Consider the following 18,513-nt stretch of genomic DNA (forward strand, 5'->3'; position numbering starts at 1 on the left):
TTCATCCTTAGGTTCATCTTAATCTAGAAATCTAGTTCGTCCCTCTGTTAATCATCCCTTCTTTCTGATAGCTTACATGCTGACCTTTCCTGATAATTTTTCTTTGGAGCTGCGCCACCAAATTACCCACCAGCACGCTCTCTATCCTCTGATCCAATGATCACAAATGCATCCACTCGTCCAATCCCTCATAAGTAGACTTAACATCAACTGATGAATGGAGAAGAGGCAGTGTCAGTACCTTGTGCATCAGACTTCATAAGGTGTTTGCTGAGGACCTTCCAGCGGTAACCTACAGCAAGCACCTGGCTAGGGACAGAAAGGCTTTCTAGAAAGGTGCATACTTTAGGTCCAGTAAAGCCATTATTCCAGGTAGGAGGCTTCAAGGATATTTGGCATCATGAATGTCATGTGGAGGGCTGATTCACATCCCCTTCAGTTGTGTTGCACATGTCCTAGATGGAAATCAACATATGGTGTGTAGGGAAATTGTGTGTTGTCCTTAGAAAAGGAATAGGAATAGGTCAAATCAAACATCCACACCAGTGATGGGATTCAAAAAAATTTACTACCGGTTCTGTGGGCATGGCTTGGTGGGTGTGGCATGGCTTGGTGGGCGTGGCTTGGTGGGCATGGCAGGGGAAGGATACTGTAAAATCCCAATTCCCTCCCCACTCCTGGGGGAAGGATACTGCAAAATCTCCATTCCCTCCCCACCCCACTAACCTGCTTTCCAGCTCCGTTCTCCTGTGCAGGGCAACAAAAGAAGACCCAGCCGATCAGCTGGGACTCGGGAGGCAGAGAATAGATGGGGGCGGGGCCAGTCAGAGGTTCTATTTGCCTCTTCTCCAGATTACTCAAAATTTCCACTACCGGTCCCCCAGAACTGGTCAGAAACTGCTGAATAGCACCTCTAATCCACACCAATCTGTTCACATTAAAAAAAAAGGTTTGTTTGGGGTTTTTTGTGCAAAAGAAGAAAGATGCAAGAAGAAAAGACAGATAACACCTGCACTTCTATTACTATGTCCATTTCTACTGGTGGCATTACAGCTCAGTCTTGGCAATAGGAGATCCAACACAGGTAGTCCTCAACTTACAATAGTTCATTTAGTGACCATTTGAAGTTGCAATAGCACTGAAAAAAGGGACTTATGACCAGTTATCACACTCACGACCGTTGTAGCATCCCCGTGATCATGTGATCAAAATTCAGGTGCTTGACGATGGACTCATATTTATGATGGTGGCAATGATCCCCTTTTGTGCACTTCCGATAAGCAGCATTAATGGGGAAGTGAGATTAATTTAACATACATATTACTAACTGAACAACTCCAGTGATTCACTCAGCAGCTGTGACAAGAAAGGTTGTAAAATGGGGAAAAACTCACTTAACAAGCGTTTCGTTTAGCAACAGAAATTTTGGACTTAGTTGTGGTGGTAAGTTGAGGAATACCTGCACTCCAGGAAGAAGAGAAGGCCATACACTAACCCAGTGCCTCTCAACCTTGGCAACTTTAAGAAAATGGGATCTCTAATCTCAGAATTCTGCTTAGCCTTTCATTGATCTCCCAATGCAATGGAGTTGCCAACTCCAACCCCTCCCCCCTCTTTCTCATTCCCTCCCCCCCTTCTCTTTCTCACACACAGAATGAATACGATTGAAGGGAAAGTTATGGACCACATTATTCCATTCTATCTGTTATCCTAGAACTCTCTGTACTCAGCGGGCAGCCCCAGGAAGGAAAAGCATCCACAGAATTTGATAAGGACAGGCTAATATTCTTGAGCTTTCTCCTAACTCCAGTGACCAGTGCTGACTCTGCAAATTCTAATAAGAACCTGAGAAGAAATGGCATGGCATTGTCCAGGGGGCCTGATCTTCTGAGCCAATATGCACTTTTCGAATTGTGAAAGCATGTTATGGGCCTTCATTCAACATAATTGTTGAATGCTATCAAAATTCATGTTACATTTAAAGCTTGTGGCATGCTGGCTTTCTATTCCTTCTATATAATTGAAAGAATTTAACAATGCAAAATTAAGGATAGCAGACAGCACTGTGGGAATCAAGGAATGTGTCAGTGGGATCACTCTTCCTTTGTATATATTGTTGGGGATTCAATGCCTAACTCAAATGGTCACAATCTGTACCCAGTATTCCATATATGTGACAGTAAGGGTTTGGGAATTGTGGGAAAAGATTTAGATACAAGAGGCCAAAGGAAAGGGAATATATATGAGAGGGAGGGAAGGAGAGAGAAACAGAAAGAGAGAGAGAGATGCAATGGGATTATAGGTTTATAGAACTGGTTCACAAATAAACCACTATTGCTTGCTGGCTGGGAATTATGGGAGTTGAAATCTTAAATATTTGGGAGATACCAACCAGTAAAAACTTGTCTTAAATTTACTTCCAGAAATCTTTCCATTCACCTCTAATATCTTAAAGTGTCATGCAAGGGCACATTCATATTTCACCAGCATTAGATGCTACAACCCAACCTTGATTCGCACAACCTATTTCGTTTATAAAACACTTTAGGACTGGCAATCAGCTAGGGATTTCTTTAATGGCAAATGTAATGTTACCACTCTTGTTGTTTCACAGGGCAGTTTATCAAGCAAGATTAAAAAGGTGTTTCAGTCTGTTTTGTGACATATGTACAACCAATATACAGTATTTACTTTCTGCCTCCACCTAATTTTAAAGGCAGGGAGTGAAGGCTTTCTGAAAATGGAATGGATTCTTTCTCATTTAATGCTTGACAACACATTAACCAGTTGGACCTTACTTTAGAATCGGTGACATAAATGTGCCTAAATTTAATCATATTTGTTCCTTTACTGTTGATGGTTGTTCCTAAAAGGCAGAAACTATCTATCACTTTGATAGTTCAGGGATCTTTTGAAAGACTTTTCTTGTTTTTCAAAGTATGTTTCCATTTTCTATGCCTTTGCTGATATTGTTGTAATACTACCAGTACTTCTACCTGCTCTCTAAAACTATTAAGTTCCTTCCTAGGGTTTTTATCATTATTGGCTTTGGCTTTGCTTTTCTTCTTGGAAATTTCCATTGTTTGTTCTGATATCCAGTTTCCTTTCTTCTCCTTGTTCATTTTTGGCAGTCTCTTTTCACATCTGCCTTTAACAAACCCTTTAAATTCATCGCATAGTTCCTCTATTCTCTATTAGTGAGATTCAGAACTTCAAAGCAATTCTCAATGTTCTTCTTCACATCTTTCTAGTCTCCATGTAGTAAAGATCAACATTAGAAGAAGGAAAAGGAAAAGTTGGGGAAGAAAGAGATGACCATATATTATCAGTCCCAATTCTAAAGCTGGTTGTTATTCTTACTGCCATTAGTTTGGTCTTCTTTATGTTTGATTTTAGTCCCATTTTTTTCACGGCACTCCTTGACTTTTATTATTAGATTTTGTAGACCCCATGCAGTTTTGGCTATCAAACCAATGTCATTAGCATAGTGTAAATTATTGATGTTCCTTCCTCCAAGTTTAAAACTATATCTATCTTTACACAATTTATTTGTTTGTTTATATTCTAGTTTTACTATTTTTATAACCAACTCAGAGCGGTGAACATACCTATTACTCTTCCCCCTTCCATTTTCCCAACAACAATAATCACGTGAGGTGGATTGTGCTGAGAAAGAGTGACTGGCCAAAGTCACCCAGCTGGTTTTCATATCTATAGTGGGACTAGAACACACAGTTTCCTGGGAGATTTTTTTTTTTTTTTGCCTGATGTCTAGTTAACCAAGTGTTTAACTAGACCAAACTGGCTCTCCCCAATGCAGTTCTCCAAAATATACAACATGTGGGTTGAATAAGTAAGGGGCGATTATATGTCTTTGTCTCACTTCTTTCACAATGTAGATCAATCTGTTTTATCATGTTCTGTTTGGACGGCACATAGTTTTCCCACAAGGACAATGAGATATTCTAGAATTCCCCTTTTTTTTCCTAAGCACATTCTACAGCTTGATGTGATTGACACAATCAAAAGACCTTTCTAAATCAGTGAATGACATAGTGAGTTATTTTTGCATCCTTTGGCTTTCTCGATTATCCAGTATGCATTGGAAATATTGTCTCATCATCCTTGGTCTTCTCTAAAACCAGCTTGAATATCTGCCACCTTCTTTTCTATGCAGGGCTCTAATCTAACAATAACCCTGAGGATTATTTTGCCAACATATGAAATTAAGGATATTGTGCAATAGTTTGAGCAATCTCCCCCTCCTCCCCCCCCCCCTCTCTCTCTCAGAATTGGAAATTGGAATGTACACGTACCTCCTCCAATAGGTTGGCCACTGTGCCATTCTTCAGATTTGCTTGTGAGAACCTTGACTGACAATTCTTTTTTGCTTGCCATTTTTCAGTAGGTGTTCCATTGGTTCCTGTAGCCTTCCAACTTGATAATGACCAGAGTGCTGATATAACTTCATCTTCTAATATTAGAGGTTATTCTAAGTAGGTAGTACCTTTTGGGGTATCTTGGATATTGATCTTTTACTGAACAGTATTTCAGTACATATTCCTTCCACCTTTCTTTGATCTCTTTCAATCAATTATTCTCAGTCAATTGGCACCCTTTGGCATACCACTCAAGATTAGAACCTCCTGAGGTTTGTCAGCTATTAGCTTTTGAATTAGCCTTGTATTAAAAGAAAGGCAAGACCAGACAATATGATACCTTACAGCCTAGATTTAATTTAACACTAATTATTTTAATGTTTTGAAAGCAAAAACATAAGATAACTTTACTTAAATAGGCTGACTTTTTCTTTTTTATTTCTCTGTCTCTGTATATATGTAAGGTTTTTTAATTTTGTTGGTTAAATTGTTTTAGCTATTATTTGCATTTACATTTTTAATCTACTCTTTTTATATTTTTATGTTTTTTGTTTAGATAGTTTAATAAAGTGCGGTTTTTTTTCCTTATGTACACACAGTACTTAATATATAACAAAGTTTAAAGTTTATAGTGGTTTTTATATTAGATTCCACACATTAGATACTATTATGTAATTCTTTTTTAAGAAATGTCAACTGTAACATTTGTAGAATGTAATACAATTATTTATAAAGAGAGGAAAAAGAACATCAAGGTTGAAGATCTGCAACTCCCTCAGTGTCGATGTCTCCTTCCTGAAACATACACTAAAGGGGTTCTTGGTGCTCTCTGAGCTTGCTTATTTTCCTGCAGTCATTTCATTACCCAAACTAGGTAACCTCATCGGTGCTAGACACTGAGCTACAAATATTCTCCTTTATTGTTATGTACGGTATACATTCATCTCCACCAGGATCTGTAGCAGCCAAGTATTAAATCATCATTCAGTTTTCACAGAAGCCTGTTATTTTGGCAAAATAGTGGTTGAGTGATTCCAGAAAAGGCTACACAGGAAGATGCTTTTGTATCTTTGAAGATGCCCTGGGGAAATGATTGAAATGACAGAGCAATAGCAGCTGAGGAAAAGAGAGAGCTAGCTACTACAGGAAAAGATAGTGTGGATCATCTAACTTGCTGCACTGCAGCCTCCACCCCATCCCAACCAACCCCATCGCATCCTACCCAGCATAATTCTGAGCTGAGGATGCAGCAAAAGGAGGCGTGTAGTTGCTACTGGTACTGGTACTGGAGTACATTTATGATGTTGAAAGGAGGCAGGAAACAGGAATGCTGGATTTCCATTGTTGAGAAGACTAGTCACCCTCTCCCACACCTCAGCTATCTAACTTCAGTGCAGTTTCAGATAAACTGATCACAGAGCCAACCAAATCCCAACTTAATCCTTAATGATGTGAAATTGAATTATCAGTTTCAGTTATTCTCAGACTGATCCAGCATCCTTGTACTGGGCCACATTGTACATCTGTGTTCTGACATGCACAAGATATCGTTCATTCATTGGTAGTCAACTATTTGACCTACCTTAGGGGGTAATCAAGCCTATTTCACAGCACGACATGAGATAGTTTCCTGGATACCATCCTAATTTTTAGAACAGATGCAAATAATAAGCAGGAGATAAAACAACCGGATAAAAATCATTTTGAGAAGCGAGGACTATTCCTGAGATTCTGCAGATGGCACACTCAAAAAAAGCTAGATGTAGCATCCGAGCTGAAATTAAAATTTCCATACCAGTTTTAGGCTAACAATTCTGAATACAAAGCAATATTTTTCAAAATTAGACCTTGGGTAGGTAGTTTAAAAAAAGCAACAACCAAAAAGACCATCATCCAACCAAAGTTAAAGGCTTTTAAAGGCTGACATGAAGCATCCATGGTTAAACTACTCCCATTTATCATAATGCTTAAGTTTGGTTGTTCTTATGTTACACTGAATTATTTTAATTGGGATATTTCTGGCTTTAAGGCAAAAAGGGTATTTAATTGCCCTATTCAATGGAATACATCCAGATTGTCCACAACCCTGATTTCCATGAAACATATGATTCTGAGCAAACATAGATAACGCCCAGAAGATCAGTCAATTACATCTTTTCCTAGGGTTGGACATCAACTACAGAAGACTGCTCCACAGGTCCAGGAGCAGCAGCTTTGAAGTATTTGAGAAGTTCCTGGCAGATGGTACGCAACATATCCATGTTTCATCCAATCATGAATGCTCTTTAAAACCAGAGCCCTCCACGCTCCAAGTAAGTAGCACCAATTAATCATGAAGCTTTTTGCCTGACTCCATATTGCCCAATCTTACTATATGCTGCTTTATGGAGACCATATTTAGGGATTGGTGTGCATCCCTAATGTATGTTTCCTCTAAAGGAAATCCAATTAATTCAGTGAAGCCTACTCTCAGACAAACAAATATAAAATTATAAATAAAGACTACATCTTCATGAAGAGTTATTTCCCAGAAAATAATACATAAAGTTTGTGCAAGCCACTTCAAGGATGGTCCATTTTTGAAGTAAAATGATATGCGTGAAACCAACCATTTTTAAAAAATGAGACAACATCTAACTTGACTGCAGTTTATTGAAAATGATCAGCTTCTAAGAAAATGGGAAAGAAAGCCTAAGAAATGAAGATAGGTGCAACATAATCCACAAAACTGGCACAAGATTGAATGTTTTCACAGCACAGTCCTCAATTCCTGATTTCCTAACCATGAATTGTTGCTTGTTCAGGATTCTGCAGGACCCTGTCTTTCTGCAAACTCAACTGTTGAGTGGAAATGCGATGGTGGTTTGAGAACATTGGCATTTAACTTATCAGTACAAGTTTGACCTGCCTAACATTGACCTAGACATATACAGTGAAAACAAATGATCTCCTTAATGAAGCAGGGAACTATAGCAAGACTGAAGAGAACCATTGGTCGGAAGAAGACTCCAGGCAGGAAAGCTCTCTTTCATGCACATCACTATTTGGCAGCCATCAACTAGGCCAAATATGTACAGCATACTTAAGGAAGCAAAACCCAGATTCATAGTTGATTCATCTCCCCTTTCTTTCAAGCATTTCTCTCTTGGATGTCCTAAAATGGAATTTGGTTACCATTTCATGACTGGTCATCGAAAGCAATAGAAGTGAGATGGATGATGACCTCCTCGGCGGGGACTGGTTGCAGATTTCCTCTGGGAGGTAAATAGAGACCAGATCTTGGGCTTTAGAAGACACCATTTGTTCTTTTTTGAGTTGCCAGAATGGGGTTGAAAGAGTTGCGTTTACACAAGCAGCTAAAAGATGTTCCTTTCCTTTGTGGGGGGCCGGGAGAGATGCCTAATATCTTCCGCTTGATTTGGTGCACGAGCTGGACGTGGTGGTTCTTCGGATGACAGTGCTGGAACCACTTCCTGAGCCGTGAGAGAATCCACCTCCTCCTCCACAGACAGAGCCGCCAGCCCCTCCACCACTTATAATGCCACCATAGCCTCCACTTCCATAGCCACAGCTCCCTCCGCCGATGCTACCGACAACACCACTTCCAATGCCGCCACAAATGCCACCTCCCAGTCCGCCGCCAATGCCGCCGCCAATGCCACCGCCAATGCCACCGCCAATTCCACCTCCAATGCTACCACGCCGCACAGCTGTAAAGAAAACACAGATTTAGTATGCACATCTTCACAACTTTAAAAACTATAAATCTATTCAGGGGAAGACATTAGGTACTTACAGACATGGACTTGAGATCCTGAGCCACAAAGCCTGTTTAAAGCAAAAAAAAAAAACAGGTGATTTTTGAACAAAATTCTCCTTCATGAAATAAACAATTGCCCAATAGGTCAAGTTATAGTTCCATATGATATTGTCAATTTTTTTGTTTGCAAGGTGGATCCCTCCACTCATGAATCCCCATGTCCTACCTGCAAACCAAGCCACAAAAGAAGCACCTTTCGAATCCAGATAGGGTAGTGGGCAAGACCTGGAGCACCCCCGTGGCATGAAGTACATCAACATTTCCAAAGGCAAGCCAGAACTCCAAAAGTTCCAAATGAAACCTCTTTTCCCCAAATTAGGGAGTTAAATATTGACAAGACAATCTCTTAACTATTCAGATATTTAAATAGACATCCTTTATATGATTTATTGGTAGATTTTTAGCCAGATTTAGCTTGTGGATACTTGGCCCATTTAAAACCAGACCCACTCCTTATAGGGACCAGCAGACAAACCTGCTCTCTTCTCCTTCCAGCAGTTTCCTGTACATGGCAATTTCGATATCCAGAGCAAGCTTGACGTTTAGCAGCTCTTGGTACTCTTTCAGGAGGCGAGCCAGTTCTTCCTTGTCTTTCGCCAAGGCGCATTCCAAATCATGCAGTTTTTGCTTCGCATCTCGGAGAGCCAGTTCACCACGTTCCTCGACTTCAGCGATGTCCGACTGCAATTTAGCACACTGCAAGGCAACAGAGATAACAAACAGCTCTAGTTGCCACTGTGAGCATCTTTTTAACTCCTTTTAGATGAAGTGTTTATCATGCTGTGATTCTATTTCATTTGGGAAATTTTCCAAGGGCTTCCACCAATAGTTCTGAGGTTTTTCTCTCTGCACTAAATTGAATTGAATTGACTTGGCATCCTTCAGTCTCAAGAGACTATGGCATCGTGCTATGAAACCGGTAACTGCCACTTCCCGTGTTATTTCAATGCTGTGTGCAAAGCTGGAGTGTCTTCTCCAGAGCATGAGGCCTGGGTAATTTAAAATGGAGGATTAACTGTTACCCAAGCAGCAGATCCCCCCTCTTCACGTCACTGAAATAGTCTAATGGAACAGCAGAGCCGATACGGTTAGTTCCAGCTGCGTCACAGGAGTTACCAGAACGTGACTGTACACAGTCACGAACTGCTTACGGGAATCCTGCTCTGGATTTTGCCTCGAGGTTGCACTAAATAAACGCATAAATTTAAACCCACTGTAAATAATTTGATACTTCTGCACTATCTCTTGCGTGGTAGCACTTGGGAGCGAGAGATGTCCAAATCAGAAAAATAATTAATACATCCATTAATCTGAGTTCCCTGTTTTGTTTTGTTTCACTTTAAAAAAAAGATCTGTTAAAACTCACCCTTTTTTTTCAGCTATCCAAATGCAAAAGTATTTTAACATAATTACCTCCAATTGTGTTTTAACATAAATGATCTCAAGATAATATCAATCTCTAGTATTAGTTTCCATGATGTCATTCTTTGTTAACTTACATTTCCTGTAGGCTAGTGTAGGCTTTTAATATACTGCATAAATTCCCCAGTGTAAGCTATTTTCCTTTAAGCATCTTATTTCAGAAATATACTTTCTTATACAATTTAGCTTTCACTTTTTTTAAAAAAGCAGACTTTGGATCTAAGAAATGCTTCTGTTCATATTATATGTTACAAAGCAGTCTGCCTAGGTGGCAGAATGCCCTGTATGGAAACACTGTTAGTGATCAAATCAAATCATTTCCTTGGTCCTAGGAATTTGATGATTCATTGTAGACGCTCAGCAACGATAATTGGCCCAACACTCTGTTTGAATATTGCAGACTTTTTTATTCTCATGTTCCAGTCCAGATGCTCAATCCAATTTTTAAAAAGGTATTATTACTTTTTATTTATTTGAATGTATAAGCTGCCAACTCTAATGGATTCCTGATTTCTGTCCAGGCAAGCCCTAAATGTCAGATCCTCTGACACAACTTTTTTGCTATTGTTCTTTTCGGAAGCACCATCAAACATATAATGGAGTTAGAGAGCTAAATCATTTTACACTCCGCTTTTTTTTCTTCCAATTATCGTTCCTTTAAAAGATGGAACCCTGTTACTATGATTCCTTTCTGCTTTTTAATTTTGAGGTTGTAAACTAGGATGCTTTCTTTCCCTTATTTCTCAAAGTATGGTGGTGATTTACTTATACCACCTCTGAGTTGTTAGGAGAGCGGTAAGACACTTCCTTATATCAAGCCAGATCAAGCATCTCTTCAGAAGGCCTTTTCCAGCCATACTATGGTAGACCGATGTAGACATTTTCTGTGAATGGGCTTATATTTGGGCACAGCCGAAATGTGAACTCTTCTTATTTTGCTTAACAATCTCCCAATGCACTTCAGCAATCTATGGGCATCAGCATGGAAAAGACATATCTTAGAAGCTTTTTAAAGCCTTTTGTAGCAAGGCTTAACTTGTCTATGAAGATTCTCAGTCATCCAGCTCATGATTGTCCCAAGGATGCTTTTTTTTTTTTTCCCAAAGGAACCTGGACTTTTCTTGTTTTTCCTTGAACACATTTCACTTCTCATCCAAGAAGCTTCTTCAATTCTGAAGAACTGAAGAAGCTTCGTGGATGACAAGCAAAACATCTTCAAGCAAAAATAAAGAAAGTCCTTTGGGGAAAAAAAAGTATCCGTGGGATAAGGCTTGACTCCTTGTTCCCTCCCCAGGCCCAATCAGTATCTATGGACCTTAACTGAGGCTGGGGGACAAGCCTCATAATCAAAGGGGATTGCTGTGAAGAGATTCCTTATCTATATGGTGCATAAAATATGTGTAGCAGAACAGATGCTTTTCAGCTACACGCATCAATACTTGAGCGTGTATCATGTTCTCCCATGAACCACTGAAGACCAGTTTAAAATTATTAAGAAGCTAAGAATGAAGAACACGCAGTTGTACCATTGGCTCATCCAGTTCAGAATTGCTGACGGTGACAAATAGCAGATCTTTATGATTTAAAGATGTGTGAAGATTCTCCAGCCCTACCTGAAGACTCCTGATTCCTGCCAAACCAGTCTTCTACCGTGAACTACAGCCCTTTCTTGGTACATGGCTTTTCCTTTTCAACCACTGCAAAAAAGATTCTATCCCCAAACCAATGTAATTCACATTGCAACACCCATTCAGTTTTGCTATCTAAGCCAATAATGTCACACCTGGACTTACATAAAGGTAATGCAATTCATCTTGTGTACAAGAGAGCTCAGCTATGATGAGGCAATGAGATATGTGGTGCTGTTGTTCAGCTCTTACCACATTGAAAGATGGGAGAAGTAGTTTAAAAGGAGTTTGGCAAGTTTCAGTGAAATGTATTAAGCTACTGAGTCAGAGTGTTATCTGCTGAGAAACAGAAATGCTTCAAGATCTTAAATCAAATGATAAAAAGGGCAATTAAAATATATGATTTAAAAAATAGGCACCTCGTGTCCTTAGAATAAGATTCTGCACAAGCTCCCACTAAGAGATTCTTCCCCTTTGTAAAGGTGAATTCAACACTCATATAGTGACCTGGATCTCCCAAGGAGATTGAATTGTAATTCTTCCCTACACGTTCCATACCTGCTTCTTGACATGCTCAATTTCTGAACGCAGTCTCTGGATGTTCCTAGTCAACTCCTGAATCTCCTGCCTGGTGTTGCGCAGATTGTCACCATGCCGTCCTGCTGTGTGCTGCAGAGCTTCAAACTGTTGGGCAGAAAAAGTGTAATTATCCATTTTGCTGCATCAGCCCAGTGGATGACAATGGAAGCAGAATAGCTCAGGGATGGCAAAGGATGGCCGAACGAACATTTACAATTAAATTACAATTTCCAGCAGGCCCAGACAGCATAGTTAATGGTAAAGGATGCTTGAAGTTGTACTTCAGACACCTCCACAGAGCCATGGCTTTCACACTTCATATTGATTTGACATCCGTTTGATTATCATGGTTCCCAGAAAGGGCTTTGTAAAGCATTGTGAGTACTGACTCCATACTTAAGGTCTTAGGGCTGAGATGCATTTTAAGTCACATGGTAGTTGACTGAATCTGGGCATGGTTGAAGAGTCTATATAAACGATATATCAACATCTGTCCTGGATAATTAAAGACCATTTTGGCTCAGGTAACTGCTTTTTGTCACATTGTTCAGAAAATGAAGAGGCTTAAAAACCTAAAAAGTTATTAAAATAGGGTCCCCCACAACTCACTATTCATGTTCATTCCTACCCTGTGTGTCAGTACTGAGATTGGGCATCTTTAGGACTGATTGGTTGCTCCTTGGTCAGATTTTTAGGCCTCTCACTCCCAGCCTTCCTCAATCTGACCTCTTCAAGATGAGGCAGGACTGCATTTCCCAGAAACACAGCTGAGAACTTACAAGATAAGTATTCTACAACTTTGGAAGGTACCAGGCAGGGAAAAGCTGATTTGTCCTGAGAATATCAATCATGGTGTTTGTTGCCAAGGCTTTCTTCAGAGAATTATCAATATTGTACTTTGGTGAGGGAACTACAAATTCAGCCTTAGAAGTCAGCAGAGAAGCTAAAGTCCAATTTGCAGGGACTTCATGGAGAAAGAGAACAACAACCGTTTAAATAGTAATCTCAGCAAACAAGTAGAAGCAGAAAGTCCCTAATGCAATGTTCTGTGATTCTGTAGTTTGAATCCTCAGGAGTTCCTGCTTCCTAGAAAAGCATAAGATAAATTAGGGGATTTTATTTCCTTGTCTCAGTGTGATTACTTACCTGGGAGTGATACCAAGACTCAGCCTCAGCTCGGCTACTGCGAGCAATCTCTTCATACTGGCTCCTTACTTCATCGATAATACCTTCCAAATTCAAGTGGGTATTATTATCCATGCTCACTACTACTGAGGTGTCTTGGCCTCCAGTCTGGTACTGAGAGATTTCCTATAAAGAATCCAAAAAGCATGAGTTAGGTTGGCAATCTGCCTCACTTTTCCCCTATTTCACCACTCTTCATCTTAATCTTCACCTGCTTCCCCAATGACTTTGCTTGTCAGAAGGTTGCAAAAGGAGATCACATAATGCCAGGACACTGCATCCATCATAAATATGAGGCAGTTGCCAAGCATCTGAATTTTGATCATGGGACCATAGAGATGCTACAACAGTCATGTGGAAAATGATCATAAATCACTTTTTTTCAGTGGTGTTGTTTAACTTTGAACATCACTGAAGGGTAGTCATCACTAAAGTTGATGACCACCCATAAAAGAGAGCTAGAAGAAGGAGTGGTTTTCCTCCATCCTGTGTCTAGGGTCTCCACCTTCGAGGGCCTTGTTTTGAGATGGGTGAAAAAGGAAGAGAAAGTCAGCCATCTCACCATTCTAAGAACATTTGCTGTTATAATGTGGACATTTTTTGCTCTTGTAACCGAAATCACTGAAGGATGTGTCCTGTGAACCAGAGGTGATATTCAGCAGGTTCTGACCAGTTCTGAAGAAGCGGTGGCAATCTTCCCCAGGATTGGGGAGAGAATGGAGATTTTACAGTATCCTTCCCCTGCCTCACCCTCCAAGCCATGCCATGCCCACCAAGCCACATCCCACAGAACCGGTAGTAAAAAAAATTTGAATCCCACCACTGCTGTTAACATGCCCTGTATGAAATAAGATTCTTTCTTGGAAGGAAAGGCTCATGGTATACATAAAGACAAATCTGAATTTGGGTTCAGCAGGACCTGAAGACACTCTCTTCCTTTTAATCAATGAAACTAAACCATTTCTTACCACATCAAAGATCTTTCTCAGGAAGTTAATCTGCTCAGCCAAAGCACCAACTCTTACTTCCAAGTTGCTCTTGGACAAATAGGAACAATCCACATCCTACAAGGATCCAAAAGAATGTCAGTGTAAATCTTCAACAAGTCTCATCCCCAGTTGAACCATATCTGAACTCTTTTTAGCAAGTCCACACAAAGAGCCTTGTATGTTCCTTTTAGGTTGTTTAATTTTAAGTCTTCAGCTCTCTGTTTTTGAAAGACCACATCAGCAACATGTGAAGAAACAATACACTGGAAAATACATATAAGCAGGACAAAATTGCTGCTTCTATTCTTCATTGAGGAATTACAGACAGCAAACTTTTTCAGATCAAATCAGGTATCAGCAAGCTTCAACACATAATACCATCTTTTTGACTAGTCTAAAAGATCCACTGTGAATTACAGGGATAACATGTTTACTATTCAGACATATCAGGAGCTACTGAATTTATAAATAGGTGCATAATCCTTTTTTAACAGTTAAGGAGAGAGGATAATAAGTTTTGATTTCAATGTCAAATTATTACTTTTAGTCAACTCTGAGGACCAAAATTAGTTAAGTCAACATTTCTAATTCTCTGAATTTGGCAATGCAGCTCACTAATAACAAAAGCCATATAAAGATTAGGAAAATGTGAGATGATAGATGATAGAGATTAGATAGATGATAGATAGGTAGGAGGGAGGGAGGGAGGGAGGGGGGAGGGAGAAGAGAGAGAGAGAGAGAGCAAAATATTACACATTCACATTTTTGTATAAACTTGATCAAATAAATCTTAATCTTGACAAATGGAATTTGACAAACAAAAATCTAGAGATTTGCTCCTTTCTATTCATGGTTATGTCTCAATTCAAAATACTTTTTAATATATCAGACTCCCTGAAGATGGAAAACAAATGTATTAAGGAAATTCCTAATTTGATACCATTCTACTTTTCCATATAGAACGAGATTCAGATATGGACTGTAATCCTATAACTGCATCATGTAGCATTTTTGGCAACAAAAAGATAGGCCTACATGTAGATTTTTGACCATGGTGACTTAGTTCTTAAAAATTGGAGAAATCTTAAAGAACGATTCAATTCTGTCCCTGGATTATGCCTTCCATGTTTGTAGCAAACTGCCAGATATTCCTCTCTCACCTTTTTCAGCACAACAAAATCATTCTCAGCTGTTGTGCGTCTGTTGATCTCCTCTTCATACCTAGAAGAAAAAGCAAGTGAGTTCATTGATTTCTTGACCAGGACTTTCAATGCAATCACACATAGACTACAGAAGCCAAGCTAAATACTAAATACAAGAATTCAAGATAAATACAAAGCTATCATAATAAACACAACGAATGGAATATGAACAAATTCGTCAAAGAAGCACTAAGAAATTAATTCTCCCACCTTTGTTCATGGGACATCCTATGCTGATTGTAATGTTATCCCCCTACTTTATATCTATAATGTTGGACTGCAATATTTATGTTCTCCAGGGCTTGGAGCAGCACCTGCAAAGAGCATTCTTTGTGGAAAGGTATCTCAAGAATTATGATCAGTGGTATTATTGTATAGAGCAGGGGTGGGCAACTATGGCCCTTTTATGAATTATGGACTTCAACTCCCAGAATTCCTGAGCAAGCCATGCTAGCTCAGGAATTTTGGGAGTTGAAGTCCACAAGTCATAAAGGGGCCATAGTTGCCCACCTCTGGTATAGAGCCTCGATGGCGCAGTGGTTAGAGTGCTGTACTGCAAGCTACTTCTACTGCAGCCAGCTGCCTGCAATTTGGCAGATCGAATCCCACCAGGCTCAAGGTTGATTCAGCCTTCCATCCATCCAAGATGGGTAAAATGAGGACCCAGATTGTTGGGGGCAATATGCTGACCCTGTAAACCACTTAGAGAGGGCTGTAAAGCACTATAAAACAGTAAATAAGTAAGTGCTATTGCTATTGTGATCGGCTGCTCATCTGTGGGACAGACTATCACTTGACTGCAAGTGCCAATAGCTGAAAGGGACACAGTGGTTTGTTGTTTCTGAAGTTCTCACTTGTTCTTGAAGTCTTCCACGTAATGCTGCATACTTTGGAGTTCTGTGGCCAGCTGTCCTTTCTGGCTGCGGATATTTTCAATCTGATTCCTCAAGCTATTCAGGAATTGCTGGAACTGGGCATCCAGATTCATAGTTGGGCCAATGCCTTGTGATTGTTGTTGGAGGATTTGCCATTTGGTTTGCAATACCTTGTTTTGTTGCTCCAGAAAGCGAACCTATAAAAGAAATTAGTTGAGGGAATTGCCATCACAACACATTGGGATAACTGTGGAGGAAAATTAACAGCAAAGCTGGATCATTCCAGCTAAATGAACCTTAACTTGAGAGATAGGAGCAAATTCATTATGTTCTCTTCTCTATTTCGCCTTTCTTTTCTTTGTAAAATTGAAACTCTGATCATCTGAGGAATGAGAAGACGATCTAAAGGACACAAGTATTTTGAGAAGTTCATGGACTTCACTGGACTTCCTTCAGCTGCCAGTGGAAATCAATGAAGGGCTTGTTCTGTATCCTTCAAACTCTATTCTAGGTCAGGCACTTTACAAGAGCCTATGTGGTTACTTGTGCTGAGCAAGAATATTCCAGACAGACTCATCCCAGAAATGCAAATGCTGCCTCTTTTTTAGTAGACTACAAATGCTGGACACAAACATTTTCAGTAACAAGGCATCATTATTTGAAAAGCTTGTGATAAGCTTTTTCCATGCTTGGCATTTTTAATCCTTGGCATCTCCAGTTAATTCTTGGCATCTCCAGTTACAGTAAGAGGCTTTGAAGGCCAGCAACTGATTTAGCCCTTACAAAATATCTTTTTAAAAAGTTGTATGGAAACGTTCAGGCATATATACGGCAATCAGTTACATTTTGTCTTATAAATTCCACACATGCTACTTTTTAAAAGTGGCAACGCTTTCTGTTATCCTGAAATCATTTTGAAAATCTATCTGCTAATGAACACCCTAATCACTTTTTCTGGTTTTGTACTACTTCCCAGACATTTGCTTCTATTCAATTCATCCATTTCCAAGAGCCCAACAAACAGAAACATTTTAAATAGTTACTAGGAATCTTTGTAAGTCTCATGATATCAAAGTTTCTTAGAATATTCTATGTAACTTCCAAATAAAGAGAGTTGGTAAATGAATTCACATCAGGAACTTTAGATGTTACTAGATTGTCGAGCACAAATTGCATCAAGTTTAGTCAACTGACATGCATTCCATGACACCAATCAAAAATGTAGCATTTTCTGTTCTGTTAACCTACCTTATCAATGAAGGAAGCAAACTGATTGTTGAGGACTTTGATCTGCTCCTTCTCTTGATTTTTTACTTGCTGTATTTGGGGGTCAATATCTACCCGGACCGGTCGCAGAAGATTTGGATCCACTTGGACACTGCCAATACCTCCAGATCCAAGGCCGCCGAATCCTCTACCACCTAACCCACCTCCCATTCCTCCATAACCACCTCCCATTCCTCCGTAACCACCTCCCATTCCTCCGTAACCACCCCCTATTCCTCCATAGCCACCTCCCATTCCTCCACAGCTACCTCCTATTCCTCCATAGCCTCCACCTATTCCTCCATAGCCACCACCATATCCCCCACAGACGCCCCCTCCATAGCCAGATCCATAGGAAATCCTTGTAACTCCACCATAGTTATGGAGACTCCTGCTACCATACTGGCCTCTCATACCACCACCATATCCCCTGCATGAAGAATAGCTACGCCTGATTCCACCTCCGGTGCCGCCACCAAAAGCAGAGCATGAGCTGTAACCCCTTCTGCTCCCCTTGGAGCCTTGGCAGATGGTCTGGAAAGACATTCTTGTATTCGGGTCAAGAGAGCAACAAAGAAAATGAAGAGGACTAGTAGCAGCTGGGACAAAGTTTAAAATAAAGGAGTAGCTGGAGAGTGGTGAGCCCAAAGAAAGCCAAATCCCTCTGGATCCAGAGCTGGAAGCAACCTCCCTTTTATGTATTCCAGGGAGGTGTTGGACTTGATTTTGCATGGGCGGGAAAGAGGATATCATTATATTGTGTTCGTGGCTTGGTGTGGTTGACAGATCTTCATCTCCAGTTTACCAAACATTGACTCTACCCATTAGCACAGCCCTTCTTACCAATAGAAAAAAGGGAAGACGAAGAGGAGGAGGAGGAGGACCAGCAATCGTGCAATATATTCAGTGACTAAGATGTCTTAAGCTTGATTATTGTAGCTGATGAGTAGACCTGACACAGAGCAATTGCCTTTATTCTCAATGGCGATGGTATCAGCCTCTCCATCTGCTTTTCAAATTGCAGAGTCCCAGGGCAGGCAGCTGCTGTGCAGACTGTCAAGCAATAGTCTGGCTTTCACAATTCCCAAAGCACGCCCACAATTACAGCCTGAGTATGCCTCGATGTGGAAAATCGCCCATGGCACCCTAAGAGCAATTTTTCAACTTG

The 18,513-nt window shown here is 40.1% G+C and overlaps 1 protein-coding gene across 2 annotated transcripts; it reads right to left on the bottom strand.

Moving 5' to 3' along the window:
- Positions 1-7,013: 7,013 nt before the first annotated feature.
- LOC113422722 (keratin, type II cytoskeletal 7-like) lies at positions 7,014-18,026 on the bottom strand. Of its 2 annotated transcripts, XM_087953993.1 has the most exons (10): positions 17,328-18,026; positions 16,059-16,276; positions 15,163-15,223; positions 13,982-14,077; positions 12,975-13,139; positions 11,808-11,933; positions 8,675-8,895; positions 8,176-8,207; positions 8,042-8,089; positions 7,014-8,005 (listed from the first exon to the last, which is right to left on the bottom strand). In XM_087953993.1, the coding sequence occupies exons 1-10, from the start codon at positions 17,889-17,891 to the stop codon at positions 7,779-7,781; spliced, it is 1,758 nt and encodes a 585-aa protein (XP_087810119.1). In that variant the 5' UTR covers positions 17,892-18,026; the 3' UTR covers positions 7,014-7,778. The 2 variants fall into 2 exon arrangements, with proteins under 2 accessions (XP_087810119.1, XP_026539628.2); XM_026683843.2 differs by having other exon boundaries at positions 7,014-8,089.
- Between the last annotated feature and the right edge of the window lie 487 nt (positions 18,027-18,513).

Source organism: Notechis scutatus, chromosome 2, assembly GCF_049901735.1.
Source record: "Notechis scutatus isolate UNSWTSFEM ecotype Mainland chromosome 2, rNotScu1.2, whole genome shotgun sequence".
Lineage (NCBI taxonomy): Eukaryota > Metazoa > Chordata > Lepidosauria > Squamata > Elapidae > Notechis > Notechis scutatus.